Source organism: Macrotis lagotis, chromosome 8, assembly GCF_037893015.1.
Source record: "Macrotis lagotis isolate mMagLag1 chromosome 8, bilby.v1.9.chrom.fasta, whole genome shotgun sequence".
Taxonomy (NCBI): Eukaryota; Metazoa; Chordata; class Mammalia; order Peramelemorphia; family Peramelidae; genus Macrotis; species Macrotis lagotis.
In genome coordinates, this window is record NC_133665.1 from 48,048,631 (window position 1) to 48,076,341 (window position 27,711).

Genomic DNA, 27,711 nt, shown 5'->3' on the forward strand with positions numbered 1-27,711 from the left:
ACTAAAAGATCATGAAGCTCCACCTTCAGCCTCCATTTTTGGTTGATGGTGCCACCAAGTCTGCTTCAAATGACCCAGAGTGCAGTGGAAGTGAAGGGTATTCTGATGAAGGGAATTCTGGTGAATTCCCCCCATACAGTGGAAGTGAAGGGTATTCCAATGAACCCCCTAACAGGGGAAATGAAGTATATTCTGATGAAGGAAGTTCTGGTGAATTCACCTCATTTGTCCCAGGACAATTTGAAAATTCAGAAGATGTTCTTATGCATCCCAGGTTCCCACCTAGCCAAGAAACATGGAAGAATAGGGTATTAACCTTTGCTAAATGGCTGAAACCAGAACCAGAAACATGTACTCCTGTCTGCTTTTCCCTTTGTGTGGTGAGCTGAGGGGACACCCGGTGCCATTTTTTAATGCTATGAGGAAACTCCAGGCAACTACTGTGCACTCCGACTCCAGATCCAGTAGAGATCAGCTGCAATGGGGTTAATGGCATCTGGGGCTTTCCTCAGATTTCTCCCCCACCCTTTTTTTCTCTATACTAGGGACATCAGTCTCATTGCACCTGGCTACTCTCTCCCCCCCTTTTTTTTTTTTTAGTTTTTTGCAAGGTAAACAGAGTTAAGTGGCTTGCCCAAGGCCACACAGCTAGGTAATTAAGTGTCTGAGACCAGATATGAACCCAGGTACTCCTGACTCCGGGGCCGGTGCTTTATCCACTACACCACCTAGCTGCCCCTACTCTCTCCCTTTTTGAGGCAGCTTTTAAAACACCTCAAAACAATAATAATGAATATGACAATTAAAACAAACATATCCCCAAAGAGACTCCTATCCCATCACTTGCAGAGATGGAAGTTTTTTTTCATTTTATATGTTTGAGTCATTTGTACTGATGCTTCCTTTCATTCTTTTAATAAAAATCTTGATACAAGGGGGAAAAAATGTGAATACTCCAAAAGCAAAAGTTGAAAATTAAATGCCAAATGATGATACATTAATTCTGACATCATAGCCACATTAATACCATTACAAAAGCTTCTTTACTAAATCAGTTTAAAGGTTAAAAAATAGAATTCCTCTTAATAATGACCTAGTTGTGTGGCCTTGGGCAAGCCACTTCACTCCATTGCCTTGCAAAAACTAAAAAAAAAAAAAATAGAATTCCTCCTGTAGCTTACATGGAAAAAAAGTCATCTAGCCTTTTTTCCTTTTTTTTAAACTAGTTTTTTTTTAATGGTCTCCAATGAGAAGAAACTGAATACCTCTCCAGCCCCACCATGTACTTTTACATGGCTTGTAATTATTAGGAAATGTAAAAATTCCTTTCCTGATACATCCAACTATTAGTGCTTTCCTCATTCTTCTCCCCTCTCCTCACCAAAAAAAAATTTCTTTTCATGTATGTTATGTATTACTTTCTCCATATAAGCTGTTTCACTTCCAATAGAATGTCCTGGATAGAGACTGTTACATTTTTTTTTGTCTTTGTATTCTCAGTACCTGTCACATAATAATTGCTTGTTAAATTAGATTGCAGCAAGTCTATATTTTTTTACTAAATAATAATAGCAGCATTTATTTAGTGTTTTAAGGTTTATAAAACACTGTACTTACATTATTTCATAGAATCTAGGGTAATTTTCATGGGTCCCATGACTAAACTGGACCTGAGCTACATAAATGAATTATCAAATTGTCCACAAATAGAAATAATTTAAGTCTCTTCTTTGTCAGTGCTTTTTTCCTTTAATATCTTTTTTTTTCTGCTATAGTGACTAAGCATGGGGATCAAGCTGGGCTGCATGATGTGGGACACAGGGACTGCTGCTTCTGCCTGATATCATTTCACTATGGACTGAGATTTCTAAAACTGAAGCACAGCTAAGAAAAAGGGAAGATCTATAAAGGCAACAACAGAGAAATTGGTTAGAAGAGGTAGGTTAAATCTGATATTTTAGAAGCTTTTCCACCCTTTCAGGGACATAGAGATAATAAATAAGAAACAAATAAAGATATAAAATTCAGAGTAGACTATAATGGAAGAAAAATAATGAAGAGGACAAAGTAAAATACTTTTTTAGAAAAAGGAACAGAAAAAGAAAATTGATAAAAAATTAAAAGGTAAAGGAAAGATTTTTTTATTTATTTAAGGCAATGGGGTTAAATGACTTGCCTAAGGTCACATAGCTAGACAATTAAGTGTCTGAGTCACATTTGAACTCAGATCCTCCTGATTCCAGGATTGGTGCTCTATCCACTGCACCACCTAGCTGCCCCAGGAGGGGAAGATTTTGAACTAACTACTGCATTAGAAAAATTCAAGCCAATGCCTAAAATCTGCCTTAATCTGTTCTTCCATTTTATATACTGCTTGGTACTATAAATGGTTGTCATAGTCTAATTTAAGCTACAAATATTTGGCTATTAGAAATGAGAATAGGACTGATTTATCTTTTTTAAGCTGAAGAGAAAAAAAATCTATTTTTAAGTACAAATGCAAAGTTGAAAATTCTGGTTATCTCTTGTATCCAAGATCATTCTTTATCCTCCTTGGGTTTTCATAAATAAAAATTGGGCTTCTGTGCTTCAGATTATCTATTCCCATTCTCCTCTATCTATATAGCATCACTATCTCCTCTGAACAGCTAAATAGATAACTTTTTACCAAGCCCCCTCTCTGATTCAGTGCTTTTGCCCAAGACTTTGGACAACATGTGATCATGAAATTAGTACTTGAAATTCTATCTTCTCTCCGTATTAGATGACATTAATCTGCCTCATTTCCCATCCCTGAAGGAGCTCCTATATGTCTACAACACTTTAGGATCCATTGCATTGAATAGAGGATGAATTTTCCAGCTGCAACATTCACAATAAACTGAACATTTATAGAATGTTGCATTTAACTGACTGGGGAAAGAAGAAACAAGAGGAAGAGAAATAGAAAACAAATAAAGGGGAAAAATCAATAATAATCATGCCATATTACTCTTATTATATTACTCTTAAGTGGGAAAGCTTCCAGTGTTTTTCTATTACACATAACTAAGAGCTCTACATTTTAAATAAATGCTTTTGATCAGATTAAGATAAGATGTTTTTGTTCCAATGCTTTTTCATTTTTTAACATCAATAAATGTCAAAAGCATATCATTGAATGATTAGGAACAAGCCCTGTCAGGAAGGTGTTATTGGAATCAGTGCTTGCTTTTTTACAGCAAAGTTGTAAATAGATCAGAGAGATTGTTATGTAGACCCAGAAGTCCACCATAGGACCTCTAGATCTATAGATCTTTCTACACCAAATTTAGGGAAGATTTGAATAAGTCTTGAATAAGTCTCAAAGACTGAAGACAGCAGTTTTTTAAAAAACTGCACGGTGATCACAATTATATAAAATGAACTTTAAAGAATAACAAACCAGATTTCAGAAGTGTACAACTGTTAACAATTATTAAAGAGAAATCACAACATCTTAGTTTTATTTTAACAACAGTAAATTATGGAAAATGTAAGATTTCAGTTACTATTTCATCCGCCATACTTTTTCCCAGAAGTGCATTGAGATTTGGTATAACTATGAATTTGTTGGTAATAAATCAAAATAGAATTATAAATTTAAAAAAACTGAGATTAGGTGTGGGAATGGGGTAGAGATAAGGTGGTTCTAATGTATGTATATATATTTTTTTCAATAACTACGTATAAAATGCAATTGGATATAATTTGGGGTCTTCTCAGACCCCAAATCTTTCGCCAGAAGAAGCCAGGAATCTTGGGAAAAGATGCCCGAAATTGGCGGAGGCTGGGATGTACCATCTGTGCTGGGAGGGGAGGAGAGCGTGAACTTGATGTGATCCACTTTGAGCACACACGCACACACACACCAAAAAAACCCTTAATTTTATTCTCCTAAATAAGATGTAGATTTAATTAAATAGATTTGAGCATGTGAGCCTCGGGGAGTGAGGGGAAGAGGGAGACAAGTCAGAACTCGATACAGACCTCCTCGGGCCCCCCCCCGTAAGAAGGTTGGTCCCTACTCCTGGGGCTCCGCCCCCAGGTCCGGGGGGGCGGGGCTCCACTCGCGGCGTGGCCGCAGAAAGTGGAGGTGTGCCCGAGCGGCCAAGGAGGAGTCGCCCCCGGACAGAGGTACCTGGAGCCGGAGCAGAGCCAGAGTTTGGGGGATTCCCAGGGCGTGCTCAAACCAGGGCAGGGGGCGGGGGGCGGGGGGCGGGAAGGGTCATGCTCCAGTGGAACGTTGGAGCTGGAAGGGGCTCCGCCACGAGGTGCTAACAGGGAACGTCAAAGCTGGAGAGGTCATGGGGGCAGAACATGTTGGGGCTGGGAGGGTCGGGAGGCCATGTTCCACCTGGAGCTAGGAGGGTCCTTAGAAGGGGGGATGTTAGAGCTGGGAGGGGTAAAGCCAGAACATCATTAGAACATGGAGTGGGAGCTGGGGTCAGTAGAACATGGAATATAAAGCCAGAACATCATTAGAACATGGAGTGGGAGCTGGGGTCAGTAGAACATAGACTATTAAATCCAGAAGATCATTAGAACATGGAGTGGAAGCTGGGGTCAGTAGTAGAACATGGAATATTAAAGCCAGAAGATCATTAGAACATGGAATGGGAGCTGGGGTCAGTAGAACTTGGAATATTAAAGCCAGAAGATCATTAGAACATGGAATGGGAGCTGGGGTCAGTAGAACTGGAATATTAAAGCCAGGATCATTAGAACATGGAGTGGGAGCTGGGGTCAGTAGAACATGGAATATTAAAGCCAGAAGATCATTAGAACATGGAATGGGAGCTGGGGTCAGTAGAACTTGGAATATTAAAGCCAGAAGATCATTAGAACATGGAATGGGAGCTGGGGTCAGTGACTATTAAATCCAGAAGATCATTAGAACATGGAGTGGAAGCTGGGGTCAGTAGAACATGGAATATTAAAGCCAGAAGATCATTAGAACATGGAGTGGGAGCTGGGGTCAGTAGAACATGGAATATAAAGCCAGAAGATCATTAGAACATGGAGTGGGAGCTGGGGTCAGTAGAACATGGAATATAAAGCCAGAAGATCATTAGAACATGGAGTGGGAGCTGGGGTCAGTAGAACATGGAATATAAAGCCAGAAGATCATTAGAACATGGAGTGGGAGCTGGGGTCAGTAGAACATGGAATATAAAGCCAGAAGATCATTAGAACATGGAGTGGGAGCTGGGGTCAGTAGAACATGGAATATAAAGCCAGAAGATCATTAGAACATGGAGTGGGAGCTGGGGTCAGTAGAACATGGAATATAAAGCCAGAAGATCATTAGAACATGGAGTGGGAGCTGGGGTCAGTAGAACATGGAATATAAAGCCAGAAGATCATTAGAACATGGAGTGGGAGCTGGGGTCAGTAGAACATGGAATATAAAGCCAGAAGATCATTAGAACATGGAGTGGGAGCTGGGGTCAGTAGAACATGGAATATAAAGCCAGAAGATCATTAGAACATGGAGTGGAAGCTGGGGTCAGTAGTAGAACATGGAATATTAAAGCCAGAAGATCATTAGAACATGGAGTGGAAGCTGGGGTCAGTAGTAGAACATGGAATATTAAAGCCAGAAGATCATTAGAACATGGAATGGGAGCTGGGGTCAGTAGAACATGGAATATTAAAGCCAGAAGATCATTAGAACATGGAGTGGAAGCTGGGGTCAGTAGTAGAACATGGAATATTAAAGCCAGAAGATCATTAGAACATGGAATGGGAGCTGGGGTCAGTAGAACATAGAATATTAAAGCCAGAAGATCATTAGAACATGGAGTGGAAGCTGGGGTCAGTAGTAGAACATGGAATATTAAAGCCAGAAGATCATTAGAACATGGAATGGGAGCTGGGGTCAGTAGAACTTGGAATATTAAAGCCAGAAGATCATTAGAACATGGAATGGGAGCTGGGGTCAGTAGAACTTGGAATATTAAAGCCAGAAGATCATTAGAACATGGAATGTTAGAGCTAGAAGAGTCATTAGAAAATGGAATGTTTGAGCTGGTATATACAATAATAGAGCTAGTGGATCAAGAAAACATGAAATGTTTAACATAGAAAACTTTTTTAATTAAATTTCCAGAGATGGAGAGGGTCATACTGTGAGAGTGGCAGAGCTGAGGCTCAGACAGAGTCAGATTACTCCTTAAAATAGACTAATAATGTTTCTTCTACAAGATTCCTACAAGAAACTGGAAAGTAAATGCTTAGAAGGGCTTATAGTGGTAAGGAAACGGATTGAAGACATCTTTAGTGCTCATGATTAACAAGTCCCTTGATTAACTCACTTTCTACATTAAGAAGTGCCCAGTGACCACAAAGTGCAGAGATTGATACAGGACTCTAGAGTTGTCTTTTCTCCAGTGAAAGAACCCAGGATACTCTTAGCCTTTTTTTAATTAGTTTTTGAATTTTATAATTTTTCCCCCATCCCCCCACAAGGCAGTCTGATAGTTTTTACATTATTTCCATGCTTTACATTGATCAAAATTGAGTGTGTTGGGGGCGGCTAGGTGGCACAGTGGATAGAGCACCAGCCCTGGAGTTAGGAGTACCAAAGTTCAAATTCGGCCTCAGACACTTAATAATTACCTAGCTGTATGGCTTTGGGCAAGCCATTTAACCCCACTTGCCTTGCAAAAAAAAAAAACAAACCTAAAAAAAAAATGGAGTGTGTTGAGAGAGAAATCATATCCTTAAGGCAAAAAAATATATGAGATAGCAAAATTACATAATAAGATACCTTTATTTAAAAATTTAAATTAAAGGCAATAGTCTTTGCTCTTTGTTTAAACTCCACAATTATGTCTTTGGATACAGGTGATATTCTCCATCACAGATACCCTAAAATTGTGCCTGATTGTCGCACTGATGGAATGAGCAAGTCCATCAAGGTTGATCATCACCCCCATGTTGCTGTTAGGGTGTACAGTGTTCTTCTGGTTCTGCTCATCTCACTCAGCATCAGTTCATGCAAATTCTTCCAGTTTAGCCATTATTTTTTTTTTTTTTGCAGGATATGGAAACAGTTTTACGATTGGAAGAAATCTAATCTCATCTCTTCATTTTATAGAGAAGGAAACACTCAGAGGCAGGAAGGAACTAGTACTAAGTGTAGAGTGAAGATTCAACAGATTTCCTGATTCTAGGAATATTTTCCTTTCCCCTTTACCAAGTATTGTTAACTTGGGGACAGACCAGTGTATCCATGGATAGATTTCAGGGGTTCCATGAACTTGGATGGAAAAAAATTACATCTTTATTTCACTAATCTTTAATTGACCTTTGTTATTTCAGTTCAAAATATTGATATGTGAATATTTATCATTTAATTATTTAAAAAAGTACTCTGAGAAGAGACTCTTAGGTATCACCAGACTACCAAAGGGGTATATATCTACATAAAAAATGGTTAAAAATTGCCCTAAACCAAGGTGATTTTCAAGTGACTTAATAGCCCTGACTTATTATTGCCTTTCCCCTGTCTACCTTGTAGGGCACTGTGATATAGTGTGCCTCAAGTTTTAACCCACCCTTAAGGGGAACTCCTCTTTCTCAAAACTCTTAGTGCTGCCTCATCTTCCCTAGGATTCTTCTCTTCTTAGACCTGTTGAAAAAAATGAAAGATCCCTTCTTCCCTTCCTGGGATATCTTAGAGATAGTCTGTTGGTTAGAGTAAATATTGGGTCACCCAATTACATTTCCTGCTCTTCCCAATATTATCCCTTAGTATGAATTTATCCCCCTTTGTTGTGACCAAATGACCCCATGGATCTTAGCACACCAAGCCATTTCCCAACATCTGTCCAAGCTTGTGTTCATTGTTTCCATGTCACTATCCATCTCTTCTGCTGTCTCTTTCCTTTTGCCTTCAATTCAGTATCAGAATCTTTTTCAGTGAGTTCTGACTTATGTGACCAAGGTATTTAAGCTTCAGCCTCAGTATTTGTCCTTACAAGTTAATAATTTAAGGGGCAGCTAGGTGACGCAGTGGATAGAGCACCGGCCCTGGAGTCAGGAGGACCTGAGTTCAAATCCGGCCTCAGACACTTAATAATTACCTAGCTGTGTGCCCTTGGGCAAGCCACTTAATTCCATTTGCCTTGCAAAAACCTAAAAGAAAATTTAAGATTTGATCTTAAATAAAAATAAAAAAAAGTCTTCTCCAGCATCACAACTTGATAGTATTGATTTTTGTAGCACTCAAAATTTCTTTATATTACAGCCATACATTACTATTAGAAAAACCACAGTTTTGAATATATGGACTTTTGTTAGCAATGTGATGTCTCTCCTTTTTTAGTATGTTATCCAGATTTGCCAAAACTTTCCTTTCAGGAAATAAGCATCTTTTAATTTCATGGCTACAGTCACTGACTACACAGTGATATTTGAGCCTAAAGACATAAAATCTGACACTATTTCCATTTCTTTTCCCCCTATTTTCCAGGAACTATGGGAGCAGATGCCATGACCTTTAGTTTTAGTTTTTGCAAGGCAATGGGGTTAAGTGGCTTGCCCAGGGCCACACAGCTAGGTAATTATTAAGTGTCTGAGGCCGGATTTGAACTCAGGTCCTTCTGACTCCAGGGCCGGTGATCTATCCACTGCGCCACTTAGCTGCCCCCCTTAGTTTTCTTAATGTTAATTTTCAAGCCAGCTTTTTTACTCTCCAGTTTCATAATTTCATACATTAAAGGATTTCTTAATTCTTTTTCACTTTCTGCCATCAGAGTAGTATCTTCTGAATATCTGAAATTGTTGGTATTTCTTCCAGCAACCTTAATTCAAGCTTTTGACTCATCCAGACTGACATTTCACATGATGTACTCTGCCCATAAGTTAATTAAATAAGGTGATACTATACAGCCTTGTCATTCTCCTTATGTCTTTTTTAACTTTAAACAATTTTATTACACAAAGGTCATCACATAATCGGATATTTCTCTATTTTGTACACAATTTTAATTAGTCTTTGTCTGCACAGAAAGGCTGCTTCTGAACTTTCCTTCTAGTGATGGCAACACTAAAATTCTGATTTTACAGAATAATAGTAAAAATGCCTCAGCTGGTTTAAGTTGAAAAGCAGAACATCAGTACATGGATCTTGCACCTAGTATTAGGAATGTAATGTCTTTATTCAAAAAATACAAAATAAATTATCTGTAGGCATGGATAATAACAGCAGTAAACCATTACATATATTGTCAACTGAAACCAGTAACTGATGGTTATAGTATCAGCCTTTTAATTCAGTCCTCTCTCCAACTGACTTCTCTGAAGTTAGCAAAGAACACTGCCTGGAGTCTTGCTTGCATCACAGATCATAGTGATAAGAGCATTATTCTAGAAATTAGAACATGCCACCTCCCATACCTCCACCCATGCTACCCATTCCTCCCATTGCAGGTTCTTTCACTTTTTTAGGAATTTCAGTAACAACAACTTCTGCTGTAGTTAACAGAGAAGCTACACCAGCAGTATCCAACAAAGCAGTTCTTACAACCTTAGTTGGGTCAATTATTCCTTTTTCAACTATATTCACAAAATCTCCAAGCATGGCATCATAACCTATCTCTGAGGAGCTTTGTAAAATTTTCTCTACTATCAATGAGCCTTCAACACCTGCATTCTTAGCAATGGTCACTGCAGGGATTTTCAATGTCTTCTTAATTATTTCTATTCCAATTTTTTGATCTTCATTACTTAGAATTATAGCTTCTAAGGCAGGAATGCAGCAAAGCAATGCACAGCCACCTCCCAGAACTATGCCTTCTTCAATAGCAGCATGTGTAGCATTTAGTGCATCAGTAACCCGGTCTTTCTTTTCATTTACTTCTACATCACTTGTTCCACTAACCTTTATTACAGCTACTCCATCAGAAAGTTTGGCCAAACGTTCATTTAACTTTTCTTTTTCATAGTCACTAGAAGTAATATCTAATTGTTCAATGATTTCCTGAACATGTTTTTCAACTTGGGATTTTTCACCCTTTCCTTTCAAAAGAATTGCATCATCTTTTGTCACAATAATCTCTCCAACTTTTCCAAAGTCATGAGGTTGAATATCTTTCAGATTCAGAGACAATCCTTCTTCTCCAAACATTGTACCACCAGTAGCAATAGCCATATCCTTAAGCTAGTTCTTCCTGTTGTCACCAAAATGTGGAGCTTTTACAGCAACAACCTGTAGCCCAACTTTTAGCCTGTTCAAAACCAATGTACTTAGTGCTTCTCCATCAACATCTTCAGCAATTATAACTAAAGGCTTCTGATGGGCATTTGCAATTTCAAGTGCAGGTACAATAGACTGGACGCTAGAGATCTTTTTCTCACTTAAGAGAACATAGACATCCTGAAATTCACATTTCTGACCTTTAGCTGTATTAATAAAATATGGAGAAGTATAGCCTCTGTCAAACTTCATGCATTCAATAATTTCTAATTCATCATTCAATGTTTTTCCATCCTTTACTGTGATGACACCCTTTCTCCAACCTTTTTCATTGCATCAGATATTATGTTGCCAATTTCTCTGTCTCCATTTGCAGAAATTGTAGCAACCTGAGCAATTTCTTCAGGAGTTGTGACAGGTTTCGACTGTTTCTTAAGCTCAGCAATGACAGCATCAACAGCCAGCATCACACCTCTCCTGATCTCCGCTGGATTTGCTCCTTTGCTAATCTTCTCAAAACCTTCCTTAGTAAAGGATCTTGCAAGAACTATGGCAGTGGTAGTACCATCCCCAGCCTCTTCATTGGTGTTATTGGCAACATCCTGAACTAGTCTGACACCAATAATTTTGTATTTGTCCTTCAAGTCAATTGATTTTGTAATAGTCACACCATCTTTTGTTACCTTGGGACTTCCCCAACTCTGTTCAATGATCACAGTTCTCCCCTTTGGGCCCATAGTTGCAGCAACAGCATCAGCTAAAAGATCAACACCTTGAAGCATTAAGGCTTGGGCATCTGCTCCAAATTTGACGTCTTTAGCATAAGCATGGGTCAGGTGTGGGGCCAATGCCCTAGACACTGGCCTCATCTGGCAAAGGGCTGTGGACAACCGGAGCATTTCTGCGGGGCAGGTGGACCTCCTTATCAGTCTTGAACCCATCAGTTGTTCCATTTTTTTTTTTGTTCTTACTGTTGTTTCTTGACCTGAATATAGGCTCCTCAGGAGATGAGTAAAATCATCTTTGTGGACTTGCCATAATTTGTTTTGATTCACTTGGTCAAAGACTTTCATGTAGTCAATGAAGCACAAGTAGATATCTCCATAATCTAACAGTTGTTGGTGATTTTGTCTCTAATCTTTCTACCAAGAATTTGAAAACCAGCTTTTCTGATGATTCTCAGTTCACATGTTATTGAAGCCTGGATTACAGTACAGATTCTTAAGCATAACCTCACTGGTATGTGAAATGAGTTTGGGAATTTGAACAACCTTTGGCATTGCCCTTGTTTAAGATTAGGATGTAAACTGATCTTTTCCAATGTGGTTACTATTGAGTATCCTCCCTTATTTCTCTCTTAAAGGATGTTGATGTCTGGAATAATTATTTACTAAAGCAATGTAGATCACTATTGATAAAAGTTTTTCCAATGGACTTAACTGGCTTTGTGATTCCCAGATAGATTTAATGATATTTGGTTCAAGTTTAATGGTTACCTAGAGATATGATTGCAGCAAATGAGATCTTCCTCTACAGAAGAACTTGTTTAGAACCATGGCAGGTCAGAATTGGAAGAATCCTTAGAATGTCTCCAATGTCAGGAGAATGTCACACCTGGAAGAGGTCTCAGAGCATAAGACTGTTAAAGCTAGAAAGGAATCTTAGGCATCATTTAACTACTTTCAGTTCAGTAAACAATTGACCAAGTATCTACAGGTGCAAATTGTTATGTTAGGCATATAGTTAAAAAATTAAAAATTTTATTGAAACATAGACAATATGTTTTGATTTGCCATTTTATGTGTGGTAACTCCTAAAGCATTTAGTAAATCCACAGGTGGGCCACATACAGTGGCACTGCGGTGGCAAGGGTCCTCTGACCTTATTTTAGACAGTCCTGTTCTAAAGGATGGGTCAAAAGAACGAGACCTTAAAGGAAAAAAGAAAATGATTCAGTGGGCAGTTGGACCTCCTCCCTGTCCTTGTCATCTTCCAGCTTGAATTCTGTGTGCTAGAGTCACATCTAGCCCTTTATTAAGGGAAGGAATTTTCCATTAAGCAGAGGCAAGACCAGGAAGAGTTGGTAGCTTGCTGGGAAAGTACTAGTTGAATTGAATTCTTATTCTCAAGAGACTTGTGATGATAGAGGCTAGTAATATTCTCTTTATATCAGTTCCTTTCTCCTTGATGCAGCAAAGGATGGTGAAGAGGAATATTATGAGTCTTGGGAAGAGGCTTCTTTCCCCTCAGGTATCCACCTCTTTTCTAACATCACTGACAACCTCTCCCAGAGGAAAAGTCCTTTCCCCTACTGTAATTACCCATATTCTAATCCCCATCCATCCCTTTCAAAATTGTTGTCCTGCTCTGCACACCCCTTCCAATGTACTTTCTGGATCTCCAATTCTGTCCTTAACAAACTTGGCTTTGGAATTCTTCACTCTGATAACTTTTTGTTATTTTTGCAATTTTTTGGGGGGGGAGGTTTGCAAGGCAAACGGGGTTAAGTGGCTTGCCCAAGGCCACACAGCTAGGTAATTATTAAGTGTCTGAGACCAGATTTGAACCCAGGTACTCCTGACTCCAGGGCTGGTGCTTTATCCACTATGCCACCTAGCCACCCCTTTTTTGTACTTTTAAGAAAACTTTTGTTGTTCAGTTCTGTTTGACTCTTTGTGACCTGATTTAAGATTTTCTTGACAGAGATAATGGACTGGATTGCCATTTCCTTCTTCTGCTTGTTTTTACAGATGAGGAAACTGAGGGAAACAGGGTTTAGTGACTTGCCCAGGGTCACAGAGCTAGTAAGTGTTTGAGGCCAGATTAGAATTTAGGAATTTAGCCCAGCACTTACTTATCCATTGTACCCATGTAACTATCCCTAAAATGCATTTCTTACTACCAAGGCCACCCTTGATACTATTTTCAGTTGAGCATAAAACAGTTCCTCTCTTTTTTTCTCTCAGTCACTCCATATATGGGGATACACACACAGATATTCTTTTATTTATTTATGTATTTATTTTCCAATTATATGAAAGATAGCTTTATATATATAATAATATATATATATATATAATATATATTTTTTGGATTTTGCAAGGCAGTGGGGTTAAGTGACTTGCCCAAGGTCACACAGCTGGGGAATTATTAAGTGTCTGAGGTCCATTTGGAACTCAGGTACTCCTGACTCCAGGGCCAGTGCTCTATCCACTTGCACCACCTACCTGCCCCGAAAGATAGCTTTCAACATTCATCCTTTTGAAAGTTTTCGAGTTCCACTCAATCACTCCTTTCTTTTATTTATTTATTTGTTCTCCAGTTATATGCAGATAGCTTTAAACATTCATCCTTTTTTAAAAATTATATAATTACTTTAATGAGTTAGAGAAAGTTGTAAGTAAATTCACATGGAGAAATAAAAAGTCAAGAATTTCCAGGGATTTAATAAAAAAAAAATGCAAAAGAAGGTGGCTTAGCCCTAACCTGATCTAAAATTATATTATAAAGCATCAGTCATCAGAACTGTCTGGTACTGGCTAAGAAATAGAGTGGTGGACCAGTAGAATAGACTAGGTGCAAAAGTAGGAGACGATTATAGTAATATGCTGTTTGATAAACCCAAAGAGTCCAGCTATTGGGATAAAAATTCCCTCTTCAATAAAAACTGCTGGGAAAATTGGAAGTTAGTATGGAAGAAATTTAGATTAGACAAACACCTCACACCCTATACCAAGATAAGATCCAAATGGATACAGAATTTAGACATAAAAGGAGTAGTTTACCTGTCAGATCTACGGAAAGGGAAGCAGTTTAGGACTAAGGAAGAGATGGAGAACATCACTAGGAAAAGATGATTTTGATTACATTAAATTAAAAAGCTTTTGAACAGACAAAACCATCATAACCAAGATCAAAAGAAATTTAGTAAACTGGGAAACAATCTTTACAACTAATGTTTCTGACAAAGGATTCATTTCTAAAATATACAGAGATGGGGCGGCTAGGTGGCGCAGTGGATAGAGTACTGGCCCTGGAGTCAGGAGTACCTGAGTTCAAATCTGGCCTCAGACACTTAATAATTACCTAGCTGTGTGGCCTTGTGCAAGCCACTTAACCCCGTTTGCCTTGCAAAAACCTAAAAAATAAAAAAAAAACATTCTCCAATTGACAAATGGTCAAAGGATATGCAAAGGCAATTTACAGATGAGGAGATAAAAGCAATCCATAGTCATGTGAAAAATTGCTATAAATCATTACTTATTAGAGAAATGCAAATTAAAACTTCTCTGAGGTACTACCCTATACCTCTCAGACTGGCCAATATGACCAGAAAGGAAAATGATCATTGTTGGAAGGGTTGTGGGATATGTGGGACACTATTGCACTGTTGGTGGAGCTGTGAACTCATCCAACCTTTCTGGAGAGAAATTTGGAACCATGCCCAAAGAGCAAAAAAATGGGCATACCCTTTGATCCAGCAATACCACTACTGAGTCTATACCCTGAAGAGATGATGAAAAAGGGTAAAAACATCACTTGTACAAAAATATTCATAGCAGCCCTGTTTGTGGTGGCAAAGAACTGAAAATCAAGTAAATGTCCTTCAATTGGGGAATGGCTTAGCAAATTGTGGTATATGTGTGTCATGGAACACTATTGTTCTATTAGAATCCAGGAGGGATGGGAATTCAGGGAAGCCTGGAGGGATTTGCATGAACTGATGCTGAGTGAGATGAGCAGAACCAGAAAAACACTGTACACCCTAACAGCAACATGGGGGCGATGATCAACCTTGATGGACTTGCTCATTCCATCAGTTCAACAGTCAGGGACAATTTTGGGCTGTCTGTGATAGAGAATACCATCTGTATCCAGAGAAAGAACTATGAAGTTTGAACAAAGACCAAAGACTATTACCTTCAATTTAAGGGGAAAAAACTCATCATCTTATTTTGCAATTTTGCTATCTCTTATGCTATATTTTTCTTCCTTAACTATATGATTTCTCTCATCACATTCAACTTAGATCAATGTATACTATGTAAACAATGTAAAGACTTAACACATTGCCTTTGGTGGGGAGAGGGAAGCAAGAATAGGGGGGAAAATGTAAAACTCAAAATATTTCTTAAAAAAAATTTTTTTTAGAGATGTTTAGAGGGTTTGAGTTGGGAGAGCTCAGCAGAAATACTTTCCTATGCCATCATGGCTTTGCCTTGAATCTCAGAGGAAAGGGACTAGTATCAAGAGGATCAGGAAAGGCTTCTTGTAAAAGCTGAGATTTTTGGCTGGGTCTTGAGGGAGGTGAGGCAGTGAGAATGGTTTGTCTAAGGTCCCACAGCCAGTTTGTGTCATGAACAAGACTAGATGCTTTGGGATCTAATAAATGTTTTTTTCTTTTTCAGAACTTCCTAACTTGAGCTCCTGTTTGTTACTGCTCTGTGATTCTTCATGGCTGACAAGAAATTAGTAGTGGTTTTTGGAGCAACAGGTACTTTGAACCATTAGAGTGTAAGGGCTGAAAGAACATAGACTTTTAGAACATAACAACAGTTTGTTGAGTCAAATTCTTAGGTGTTCTAGCAGAGGAAAAGCAACCCTAAAAAGAAGTAACTAACATAAGCCCAATACAGCAAGTCACAGAAAAAGCCAAGTCTTAACATCTCATAACTCATAACTCTAGCACATGAAAGTAAGGAAACACAGACCCTGACAAAAGCTATCCCACATCACAACTTTCCCCTTGATGTTTTCAATATATTGTTGGTGGGCATAATAAATTAAATGGAAATTTTGGAAGAGTTTTGTAGAAGCTGCAACAACTCGTGAGGGCCAACAGACAACACAGAGCCAAGGATCAAATCCTTTCTTTAAAAAAATATTTTATTTGTTTTCCAATTATATACAATAGTAGTTTCTACCTATCTTTTTTTCCTAAGGTTTTTAATTTTACAATTTTTTTCCCATCCTCCCTTCCCTGCCCCCCCACAGAAGGCAGCCTGATATTCTTTACGTTGTTTCCATGCTATACATTGATCAAAATTGAATGTGTTGAGAGAAAAAAAGATATCAAGGATCAAATTCTTTTTTTAAAAGATTTTATTTGAGTTTTGAGTTTTACAATTTTTCTCCCAATCTTACTTCCCTCTGCCACCCCCCCACATAAAGCAATCTGTCATGTCAGTCTTTATTTTGTTTCCATGTTGTACATTGATCCAAACTGAGTGTGATGAGAGAAAAATCACATCCTTAAGGAAGAAACAAAAAGTATAAGAGATAACAAGATCAGACAATAAGATATCAGTTTTTTTCCCCCTAAATTAAAGGGAATAGTCCTTGAAATTTGTTCAAACTCCATGGCCCTTTATCTGGATACAGATGGTATTCTCCATTGCAGACAGCCCAAAATTGTCCCTGATTGTTGCACTGATGGAATGAGAACGTCCATCAAGATTGATCATCGCCCCCATGTTGCTGTTAGGATGTACAGTGTTTTTCTGGTTCTGCTCATCTCACTCAGCATCAGTTCATACAAATACTTCCAGGTTTCCCTGAATTCCCATCCCTCCTGGATTCTAATAGAACAATAGTGTTCCATGACATACATATACCACAGTTTGCTAAGCCATTCCCCAATTGAAAGACATTTACTTGATTTCCAATTCTTTGCCATCACAAACAGGGATGCTATGAATATTTTTGTACAAGTGATGTTTTTACCCTTTTTCATCATCTCTTCAGGGTACAGACTCAGTAGTGGTATTTCTGAATCAAAGGGCATGCTCATTTTTGTTGCTCTTTGGGCGTGGTTCCAAATTTCTCTCCAGAAAGGTTGTATGAGTTCACAGCTCCACCAACAATGTAATAGTGTCCCAGATTTCCCACAACCCTTCCAACAATGATCATTGTCCTTTCTGGTTACATTGGCCAATCTGAGAGGTGTGAGGTGGTACCTCAGAGAAGCTTTGATTTACATTTCTGTAATAATTAATGATTTAGAGCTATTTTTCATATGGCTATGGATTGCTTTGATTGCCTCATCTGTAAATTGCCTTTGCATATTCTTTGACCATTTTTCAGTTGGGGAAATGATCAAATTCGTAAATGCAAATTTTCAGTAAGGTACTGTAAACACTTTATAAAAGAAAAAAATCAGACCTCTAATTTTCCATTTTGGGGGTGTCTCACTCTCCTTAACCCCTGTGATAAGGGAGGGATTAACTGTATTTTGTTTAGTATCTAAAGGTCCAGTCTTAGGACTTTTTTGGGGAAGTTGAGAAAAAAAAGCAAACAGATAGAATTCATCTAATGTCAAAAATTATATTCAGTAAATCTCTACCACGTGTCTTGCCCTCTACCCAGGACTGTGAGGGACACAAAGAAACATAAGGTGCAGAATTTTTTTTTTTAATTTTTATTTTATTTAATTTTTTTAGGTTTTTTGCAAGGCAAATGGGGTTTGCCCAAGGCCACACAGCTAGGTAATTATTAAGTATCTGAGGCCTGATTTGAACTCAGGTACTCCTGACTCTAGGGCCGGTGCTTTATCTACTGTGCCACTTAGCCGTACCCTTTTTTTTTATTTTTTTAAAAGATTTTATTTATTTTGAGTTTTAGAATTTTTCCCCCTAATCTTACTTCCCTCCCCCACCCCCACAGAAGGCAGTTTGTCAGTCTTTACATTGTTTCCACGGTATACACTGATCCAAATTGAATGTGATGAGAGAGAAATCATACCCTTAAGGAGAAACATGAAGTATAAGATAGCAAGATTAGACAATAAGATATCAATTTTTTTTTTCTAAATTAAAGGTAATATAGTCCTTGGTCTTCAGTCAAACTCCACAATTCTTTCCCTGATTGTTGCACTGATGGAATGAGGGAGTCCATCAAGGTTGATCATAAGGAGCAGAATTTTTTTTTTGTTTAGTTTTTTTTTATTTGCAAGGCAAATGGGGTTAAGTGGCTTGCCCAAGGCCATACAGCTAGGTAATTAAGTGTCTAAGGGCAGATGTGAACTCAGTTACTACTGACTCCAGGGCTGGTGCTCTATCCCCTGCACTACCTAGCCACCCCAAGGCACAGAATTGTTAAAACTGATGTGTATGGTCTTTAAAAATTATTTTGCTACAAACTTAAATCAACAAAAAATAGCCAATCAAATAAGCATACAAAATAAGGAATAAAATCTTACATAAAACCTTTGGCATTAGCCAGGTGGAACCAAGTAAATAAATAAACACGTGAAATTCCACTATTCTTTTTTTAAAATTTTATTTATTTAAGGCTATGGGGTTAAGAGTGACTTGCCCAAGGTCACACAGCTAGGCAATTAACTGTCTGAGGCCGGATTTGAACTGAAATCTTCCTAACTCCAAGGCCTGGGCTCTATCCACTGTTCTGCCTAGCTGCACCCCCTCCCAACTATTCTTTTTCTATGATGTCATAAGTAAAAACCTGGCTTCCACATAAAGCACATAAAGATTTGCCTCTGAAAGATGCTGACTGGGGGGCAGCTAGGTGGCGCAGTGAGTAGAGCACGGACCCTGGAGTCAGGAGTACCTGGGTTCAAATCGGGTCTCAGACACTTAATAATTACCTAGCTGTGTGGCCTTGGGCAAGCCACTTAACCCCATTGCCTTGCAAAAACCTAAAAAAAAACCCAAAAAAAGCATGCTGACTGTGGGACCTGAGGCTAGTTATTTAAACTTTTAGTGTCCCTATATTGTAACTTCTTAATAAAATGCTAATCTTCACAGGTTGGGGAAGTTCCCCCATGGAGAGGTACAAAACTGAAATCACTGATCCAGTGAAAAACAAAAACAGTATTACTAAAGTCAGTGCACCCTCATGAAAGACTTCATATTTCTTTGTATGTTCCATATTTTTCATTTTTTTAGTGTTGTATAATTCCATTTCAAAAACTTTGTTGATTGCTACAAACATAGTAAATGTTAGACAAAAAATGTTCAAGTGATTTTTTTTTCAGTAACAGGATTTGTTCCACTTGGCTAAATGCCAAAGGTTTTACATAAGATTTTATTCCTTATTTTGTATGTTTATTTTGATTAGTTGTTTTTTGTTGATTTAAGTTTGTAGCTAAAACATATGAAAAAATATTTTTCTTTTTTAAATCTTAATAGTATTTTTTATTACATAATTTTTGCGTTTTTTTTTTGTTTGTTTTCTGTAAGGCAGTTGGGTTAAGTGACTTGCCCAAGGTTACACAACCAGGTAATTATTGTCTGAGGCTAGATTTGAACGACATCCTCCTGACTCCAGGGCCTGGGCTTTATCTACTGTACCACCTCGCTGCCCCCAATTACACACGTAAAGATAATTTTTGAATTCATTTTTGTAAAATTTTTAATTCTAAATTTTTCTCCCTCCTTTTGATCCTTCTGAAGAAGTAAAGTAATATGATATCGGTTATGCATGCACAATCATGTTAAATAAATTTTCAGATTATGAAAGAATAATCAAAACAAAAATGAAAAACTACAAGAAAGAAAAAAATAAAAAGCGAAACTAGTATACTTTCATCTGCATTTAGATTCCATGGTTCTCTTTCTGGATGTGGATGGCATTTTCCATCTCAAGTTTTTTAGCATTGTCTTTGATCATTATATTGTTGAGTCTTTCACTACTGATCATCACACAACATTGTTACTATGTACACAATGTTCTGCTTACTCATCATCAGTTCATAAAAATCTTTGCAGGTTTTTCTGAAATCCTCCTACTCATCATTTCCTACAGAACAATTAATTTCCATTACATTCATAAACTACAACTTGTTCAGCTATTTCCTAATTGATTGGCTTGCTCTCAATTATAATGATATATTTCTGTCCCTAGACTGGTGTATCTGTTGACTTTACCCACACATCAAAAGTTGCCCTTCTCCCCAAATAAAGAACATAAATATTATATGTAGCCCAATTTAAGAACCTGAGAGCTGGAAGGTATCCTTGAACTCTTATTTTTTTTTTCTTTTTGGTTTTTTTGCCAGTCAGTGGGGTTAAGTGATTTGCCCAAGGTCCCACAGCTAGGTAATTATTAAGTGTCTGAGACTGGATTTGAACTCAGATCCTCCTGACCTTTGGGCCTGTGTTCTATCCACTGCACCATTAGGCTGCCCCTCTTTGAATTCTTTTAAATAATGTGGTATGACAGAGTCCTCATTTGGAATCAGAGCATCTGAGTTCAAACCTTATATTTGAGCTTTACTACTTGTAGGGCCTTTGGCAAGTCATATTCTCTCACACCTGGGCTGTTGTAATAGCCTGCTGATGGGTCTGTCTGCCTCAAGTCTCCTCACTCCAGTACATCCTTTCAGACACTAAGGTGATTTTCCTAAAGCTCAGATCTGATCATGTCACCTCCTACTTAGTACTCCAGTGACTCCCTATTGCCTCCCAAATCAAATACAAAAGGCTCTGTTTGGTGTTCAACCTAACCTAACCCCCTCCTACCTACCTTTCCAGGCCACTTGGCTGTTCCACAGACAAGACACTATATCTTGCTCTGAGCAATTTACCCTGACTGTCCCTCATGCTTGGAATGAGCTCCCTCTACTCTGCCAACTTGACCTCCCTGACTTCCTTTAACTGGAAGCCTTCTCTGATCCCTGTTAATTCTGGTGTTATACTTCTTTATATATTCACATATATAAAGTATTGCTATATTTACTATATATATTTACTATATATATTTACTATATATATTTACTATATATATATGTGTGTGTGTATATATATATATATATATATATATATATATATATATATATATACTGTTACCTCCACCCCCATTTGATTGTAAGCTCTTTGAGGTCAGGGACTGTCTTTTGCCTCTTTTTATATCCTCATTGCACATAGTTTTGATTTGTCCTACTTTCTTGAGGAGGCCCATTATATCAGGGAAGTGATGCCATGACATGCAAGTGATTTAGATCAAAGTGAAGGAGGACTGTGCAAAGTTAGCAACTTCATTTTCTCCTCCAAAGTGATTGTCATGTATAACTTCTATCAGATTACTCGCTATCATAGAGAGGGGGGAAGGAAGGAAGGGAGGTAGAAACATGTGGAACTCAAAATTTTATTAAAAGATGGATATTCTAACAATAACAAAAAAAAGATGGATATTGAAAACTGCCTTTGCATGTAATTAGAAAAAATATAAAATAACATTTAAAAAATTCCATTAAGAGTGTCTTCTCCCAACTTAAGTCCTTTGTGTCTTATCAGTTAGGCTAAAAACCTCCACAAAGCATGTAAGTCTTCCCCCTCCAGAATGTGTGCCATCCAGTTCATATTTGCATTGTTGATATCAGTAAAAGTCATCTGGGCCCAGTGGTCAGATATGGATCAGGACTACTGGAGATGGCCCTGGATGCAGTGAAACCTTGGTCTTTTTAAGCTAAGGTCTTTCCCAGGTCTCAGTTTGACTGAGGGGGACATATCCATTAAGTAATTAAGGCTTAAGAAAGAAAGAGGTAAGCCAAAGAGGCCAAGAATGACTACAAGCCCAACTGGGAAGGTAAGACCCTCAGGGTTTCTTAGTGATTAAGGCTATAAGAAAGAAATGAAGAAAAAAATGGCCTTCTGGATAGTAAGAAAAAACAAATGCTATTTACATTCCTCTGCCCAAACTATAGAGCCAGAGAGATTTAGGGCCCTAAAACCAAAGCTATCTAGGCCTGGAACATTGTAGGCACTTAATAAATGTTTATTGATTGATTAATTTCATGGTTTCAGAGGGAAATAAAATAATAAAATAATAAAAAGTCTTTGCCCTTTTAAAAAAATTTCATTTTTTATTTTTACTTCCTTTTTCTTTTAAGTATTTTCAATTACATATAGACAATTTTTACCATTCGGTTTTTTTTAAGGTTGTTTTGTTTTGTTTTTTTGCAAGGCAGATGGGGTTAAGTGGCTTGCCCAAGGCCACACAGGTAGGTAATTATTGTCTGAGGTCGGATTTGAACTCAGGTATTCCTGACTCCAGGGCCAGTGCTCATGCCACCTAGCCACCCCTACCATTCATTTTTAAAATATTGAGTTGCAAATTCTGTCTCTCCTTCCCCCACATTGAAAAGACAGTTTGGTATAGATTATACAAGGGCAGTCTTGCAAAACATTTCTGTATTAGTTATGATGTCAGAGAAAACATTAGTCTTTGCCTTTTGAAGAGGCTTATTCAGGAAATAGTTTCAAGGTAATGGTTGACTTGAAATGGGAAAGACTGTTTTTTTCCTCCTAGGTGCCCAAGGTGGTTCAGTTGCCAAGACTCTCCTGGAAGATGGGACATTCAGAGTTCGTGTGGTGACTCGAAATCCCCAGCAGAAAGCTGCCAAATTGCTAAGAGGTCAGGGTGCAGAGGTGGTGCAAGGAGATCAGGATGATGAGAAGAGCCTGGAGCCAGCCCTGGCAGGGGCCTATGCAGCTTTCATTGTGACCAACTACTGGGAGAATCTCAACCAGGAGCAGGAGATTAAGCAGGTGAAGATAAAATGGCTCAAGTTTCCCTACCTATCCAACTCTATTATAATTAAATTCAACACACATTGATTGAGTGCTTGCAAAATATAGGAAAACAAAGATAAATTCAGATATGGATGATCATTTCTAACTATGGCAATTAAGGAATATTGATTGATGGATGTCAAGTGCCTCTAGCAATCTTGGCAAGAACAAACTAACCAAATCAAGATCCCCCTGGTTAGTCCCCCTCTTGGAGACCAAGTCACTCCTAACTTTAATGAGGAATAAGCCAAGGATAGGAGAGGGATGAGAGTTCTGAAACATGTTAGAAACAACTGCACCATAATCTCTAATTAGGAAGGAGTTGGTCCAAAAAACACAGGAATAAGGGAGTAGCTGAGGAAACAGCAGAGACCAGAATGGAAACTCCAGAAGCATACTCCTTTCTAGGTCTCAAAGGCCTTTTCTTCCTTCACTTGAGCTCATTCATTCCCCTACTCCATGAAACACTCCTAGACAGAGTTGAGAAAAATAATGTTTGTCATCCATTGATCTTTTTGTTCACCTTTAAATACAAAGGTTTTAATCTGGGATCCACCAATACTTAGTGGGTCTGTGGGTGGTTTTCAGGGGTTCCATGAGTCACAATGAGAAAAAAAATTACATTTTTAATTATTATCTCTGGTTCCCTGTGATTGCCAAAGGGACAAAAGGTTAAGAACCTGTGCTTCAGTAGAACAGATTTTTAAAAAAATTTTTTTGCAAGGCAGTGGAGTTAAGTGAGTTGCTCACGGTCACACAGCTATGTAATTATTAAGTGTCTGAGGCTGGATTTGAACTCAGGTACTCCTGACTCCAGGGCTGGTGCTCTATCCACTGTGCCACCTAGATGCCCCTAGAACAAATATTTAAATCAGAAATAGTGTAGAGTTCTTTTTTTACTCCAGTTTGCATTTGAAAAGTGAATTAAACCCCTCTTTGAGGGTTTTTTGTTCAAGAAGATAAAACTCGGGCCAATTGGGAAGAGTTACAAGAGGCAAATTTCTGCCCTTATATAATGAGTAAAAATATTCATTATCAGTTCAGTGGAAAAGGCTCCCTTGGGAAGGAGTGAGCCTTCCATCAGAGACATCTGTGATTCTATAACCATTTTATTTTTAGGAAGTTTAGAGATTTGTATATTATGGTTATTTGTATATGTGGTTAATCTCCCCAAGTTCTCCCCTAAGCTCTCTGAGAACAGGGACTGGTTTATTTGTCATTGCCTTGCCCAGAGTAGGCATTTGATAATAAATGTTCAGTTGCAGTGTTTGTTGTACAACAGAAGAGATGCCCTTTCTGTGATTCCTAATTTGTGAGGACATGGTCTCTTCTATAGGGTAAACTCCTGGCTGATCTGTCCAAACTCCTGGGCTTGAGTTACGTGGTCTACAGTGGACTGGAAAATGTGAAGAAGCTGACAGGTGGCCGGCTGATAGTCAGACACTTTGATGGCAAAGGAGAGGTTGAGGAATACTTCCGGGCTGTGGGCGTACCAATGATCAGTGTCCGGCTGCCCTGCTACTTTGAAAATCTTCTCACCTACTTCCTACCCCAGAAAGCCCCTGATGGAAATGGTTACTTGCTGAGTGAGTTTATTTTTATGTGCCATCTTTCTCAGTGACCTGTCACAGTAAGGCCTTCCTCCCATTCCCCATCCCCAAGGTTTTTTTGGTTTTAACCATTGTGTGGTAGAAAGAGATTTAATGTTATTATGTAGATTACAGGAAGCAACATGGCACTGAATTGGGAACTAAGCTCAGAATCAGGAAGACCTGGGTCCACCTGGGCTTTGTGACCCTGGACAAATCAGTCTTTCTGTGCCTAGACAATTCATTCTCTTAAATCTATGTAAGTGGCATAAGAATTGCCTTGATAACTAGGAGGCTCTACAATCCTTTGTTCTGTGGATGTGCCTGCAGAGGTCAGACAAACCAGGTTCTGCCTTGGCAGAAAACGGCATTAGATTTTGAGATAGTATCTGAATTGCTCACAACAGTCTGGTCCTCCACTCACTCTCTTTGGGTCTTTTTTCCTCTTCCCCTTTGAAGGTTTGCCCATGGGGGATGTCCCCATGGATGGAATGTCAGTGGCCGACCTGGGGCCTGTGGTGCTCAGCTTGCTCAAGTCTCCAGAAGGATACGTGGGTCGAAATATTGGACTTAGCACGTGCAAGCACACAGCTTCAGAGTATGCCTCCCTTCTCTCTAAATACACTGGGAAGACCGTGCATGATGCCAAGGTAAAGATCCCCAAGGCCTGACAACATGGACCCATAGATTGTGAGTTCAGAGTAGCATTCAGAGCCTTCATGTCCAACCCCTGAAGTGGAGGGATTTCTTTTTATTTTTATTTATCTAAATATCTATTTATATATTTGTTTGTTTATTTATTTATTTATTTTCTAGGTTTTTGGCAAGGCAAATGGGGTTAAGTGGCTTGCCCAAGGCCACACGGCTAGGTAATTATTAAGTGTCTGAGACCGGATTTGAACCCAGGTACTCCTGACTCCAGGGCCAGTGCTTTATCCAATGCACCACCTAGCTGCCCGTGGTGGGATTTCTTTAAGGTCACATGGCTAATTGCAAAATCAGGATTTAAACCCAAATCCTTGGACTACAAATTCAGCCCTCCGACTATACCATGCTGTGGGGGCAGTCTGATATCAGTCTCTGGATGCTGATGTTAAAAATAATAACAGCTCACATTTCAGTAATGTTTTATACCTTAAAAAAGAGTACCTTTCTTTGCAACTGCCCCATAAGAAATTATCATTGTCCTCATTTTTTCTTTTTAGTTTTTTTTTTTTTCAAGGCAATAGGGTTAAGTGGTTTGCCCAAGGCCACACAGCTAGGTCATTATTAAGTGTCTGAAGTCATATTTGAACTCAGGTACTCCTGACTCCAGGGCTGGTGCTCTATCCACTGCACCACCTAGCTACCCCAGTCCTCGTTTTTCAAATGAAAAAACTGAGATTCAGAAACGTAAACTTTCCTCTCATGGCCATGGCTCATGTGTATGAGCACAGATCATCCCCAGCACCTAAGGTATATTTAGGTCTATCTCTAGGACAAGGGTTCTTAACCCCAGAATCTATCAACTTAGTTTTTTTTTTTTAACAGGGCAGTGGGGTTAAGTGACTTGCCCAAGGTCACACAACTAGGTATTATTAAGTTTCTGAGGTCGGATTTGAACTCAGGTCCTCATGCTAGTGCTCTTTCCACTATACCACTTAGCTACCCCTACCATCAACTTAGTTTTTAAAAAATATTTTGATATTATAATGTAATTGGTTTCCTTTTAATGTCTTATATTTTTTACATTTAATTCTCATTATTTGCTTGCTTGTTTATTCCTATTTTTTCAATTTTGAGCCTGGGTCTCTATCTCATTCTGGCTTAGAAGTACAGCCCTCATTCATAGGTCCCATCCCAATGCTGATCATCATTAGTGCACAAGTTTTGACCCATTTTACTTCTGTCCTCAGTGCTTGGTGGCCCCTCTTCTGGGGAGGGGTGTTTGAGTGTCAAACTTGACTGTTTGACTAGCCACCTGTCAAACTGACTTGACCTCTAAGGGGCTTTAACCCTCCTGAATTCAGGCAATCCACTAACCTAAGGGGTGGCTACCGGCCCTGGAGTCAGGAGTACCTGAATTCAAACCCAGCCTCAGACACTTAATAATTACCTAGCCCTGTGGCCTTGGGCAAGCCACTTAACCCCATTGCCTTGCAAAAACCTAAAAAAAAAAAAGTCCACTAACCTAAGTCTTCTGTGAGAGCCAACAAATACAGTTATCATTCACCTTCACTGACAGCTTCTAAAAGCTTTTTAGTCAAATGAAGAGAGGTGGTAGCTACAGACTGTAGAGATCAATTAATGAATTGCTAAGAGACTGAACACATGAATGATAGGCTTCCTGGTCCTGAGATTCTTAAGTCATAAACTACAGAAGAGGAAATACTCTTCTGAAAGCTTGAATCTGAATAAACTTTTGTCTCACAAAGGAAGGGAGGGAGGCAGGGAGGCAGGCCTCTGATCTCTCCTGGTGGAAGGTGGCTCCAGTGTATCCTGGACAAGGGGCTAACTTTCAAGGTTGTTTCTCTTATTGGCAGACCTCACCAGAGGATTATGAGAAGCTTGGCTTCCCTGGAGCACAGGACCTGGCCAACATGTTCCGTTTCTATACCATGAATCCAGACCGAGATGTGGAGCTGACTTTAAAACTCAACCCCAAGGCCAGGACTCTGGAACAGTGGTTAGAGCAACATAAAGAAGCTTTTGCAGTCCTGTGACAACTTTCTACTGCTACACAGCACTGTGCCACCATAATCCAGTATTTTAGCAATTAGCTTGTGCTAGTTTTTTTGTTTTGTTAATTGTTTGAAGGCCATTGTACTTAACTGAAGTTGGTAAAATAAAATGCCTTTTTTCTATTCTGGGCTCCAACCAAACTTGAAGAAGACATGGTTAAAATTCAAGAAAGGAACAGCCGCTTGGATATGTATAGAGTGAGTGAGGATGACTCAGGCTGTGATCCTAGGTGCTTGATGTTCTTAACAGATTTGAAGGAGTAGGCTTTGAAGAAAAAATAATGAATTCTCATTTTGTCGTGCTGAATTTTAGAAACTTATGGGACATCCAAGTGGGATATCCTGCCAGCAGTTAGAGTTGAAGGATTTGCCCTCAGAAGAGAGAAGGGGGCTGAATATGTAGATTTGGGAAGCATCTGGCATAGAAATGAGTATTAAAGCCATGGGAACCCAGGCAAGAAGGCAAAGCCCAAGACAGAGCCCTAGGGGTACATTTACCAAAAATGAAAGGACACAGGCATTGATCCTGCTGAGAAGGCTTCAAAGAACAGGAAGGAAGAATACAGAAGGAAGAACTATTAGGAAAACTCCAGGAGGAAGAATGAATATATAGAGGAGGGGATAGTTAAGTGTCAAGCATTATAGAGGTC

At 38.8% G+C, this 27,711-nt stretch overlaps 1 protein-coding gene and 1 pseudogene across 3 annotated transcripts; one reads left to right on the top strand and one right to left on the bottom strand.

The window, feature by feature from the left end:
• The first annotated feature begins 300 nt into the window (after positions 1-300).
• Positions 301-27,184, top strand: NMRAL1 (NmrA like redox sensor 1). Of its 3 annotated transcripts, XM_074196838.1 has the most exons (7): positions 301-380; positions 1,776-1,938; positions 15,631-15,716; positions 22,490-22,728; positions 24,089-24,338; positions 24,801-24,991; positions 26,864-27,184. In XM_074196838.1, the coding sequence occupies exons 3-7, from the start codon at positions 15,677-15,679 to the stop codon at positions 27,041-27,043; spliced, it is 900 nt and encodes a 299-aa protein (XP_074052939.1). In that variant the 5' UTR covers positions 301-380; positions 1,776-1,938; positions 15,631-15,676; the 3' UTR covers positions 27,044-27,184. The 3 variants fall into 3 exon arrangements, with proteins under 3 accessions (XP_074052939.1, XP_074052940.1, XP_074052938.1); XM_074196839.1 differs by lacking the exon at positions 301-380 and having other exon boundaries at positions 1,722-1,938; XM_074196837.1 differs by lacking the exons at positions 301-380; positions 1,776-1,938 and adding an exon at positions 4,069-4,155.
• On the bottom strand, positions 9,374-11,128 carry LOC141494793 (60 kDa heat shock protein, mitochondrial pseudogene; annotated as a pseudogene).
• Positions 27,185-27,711: the final 527 nt, after the last annotated feature.

Excerpts from the sequence above, each read along its gene's own strand:
- NMRAL1 (XM_074196838.1), top strand. The coding sequence starts at position 15,677 with ATGGCTGACAAGAAATTAGTAGTGGTTTTTGGAGCAACAG. Across the intron at positions 22,729-24,088 it reads AGGAGCAGGAGATTAAGCAG|GGTAAACTCCTGGCTGATCT; the intron begins GTGAAGATAAAA and ends TCTCTTCTATAG. Across the intron at positions 24,992-26,863 it reads AGACCGTGCATGATGCCAAG|ACCTCACCAGAGGATTATGA; the intron begins GTAAAGATCCCC and ends TCTTATTGGCAG.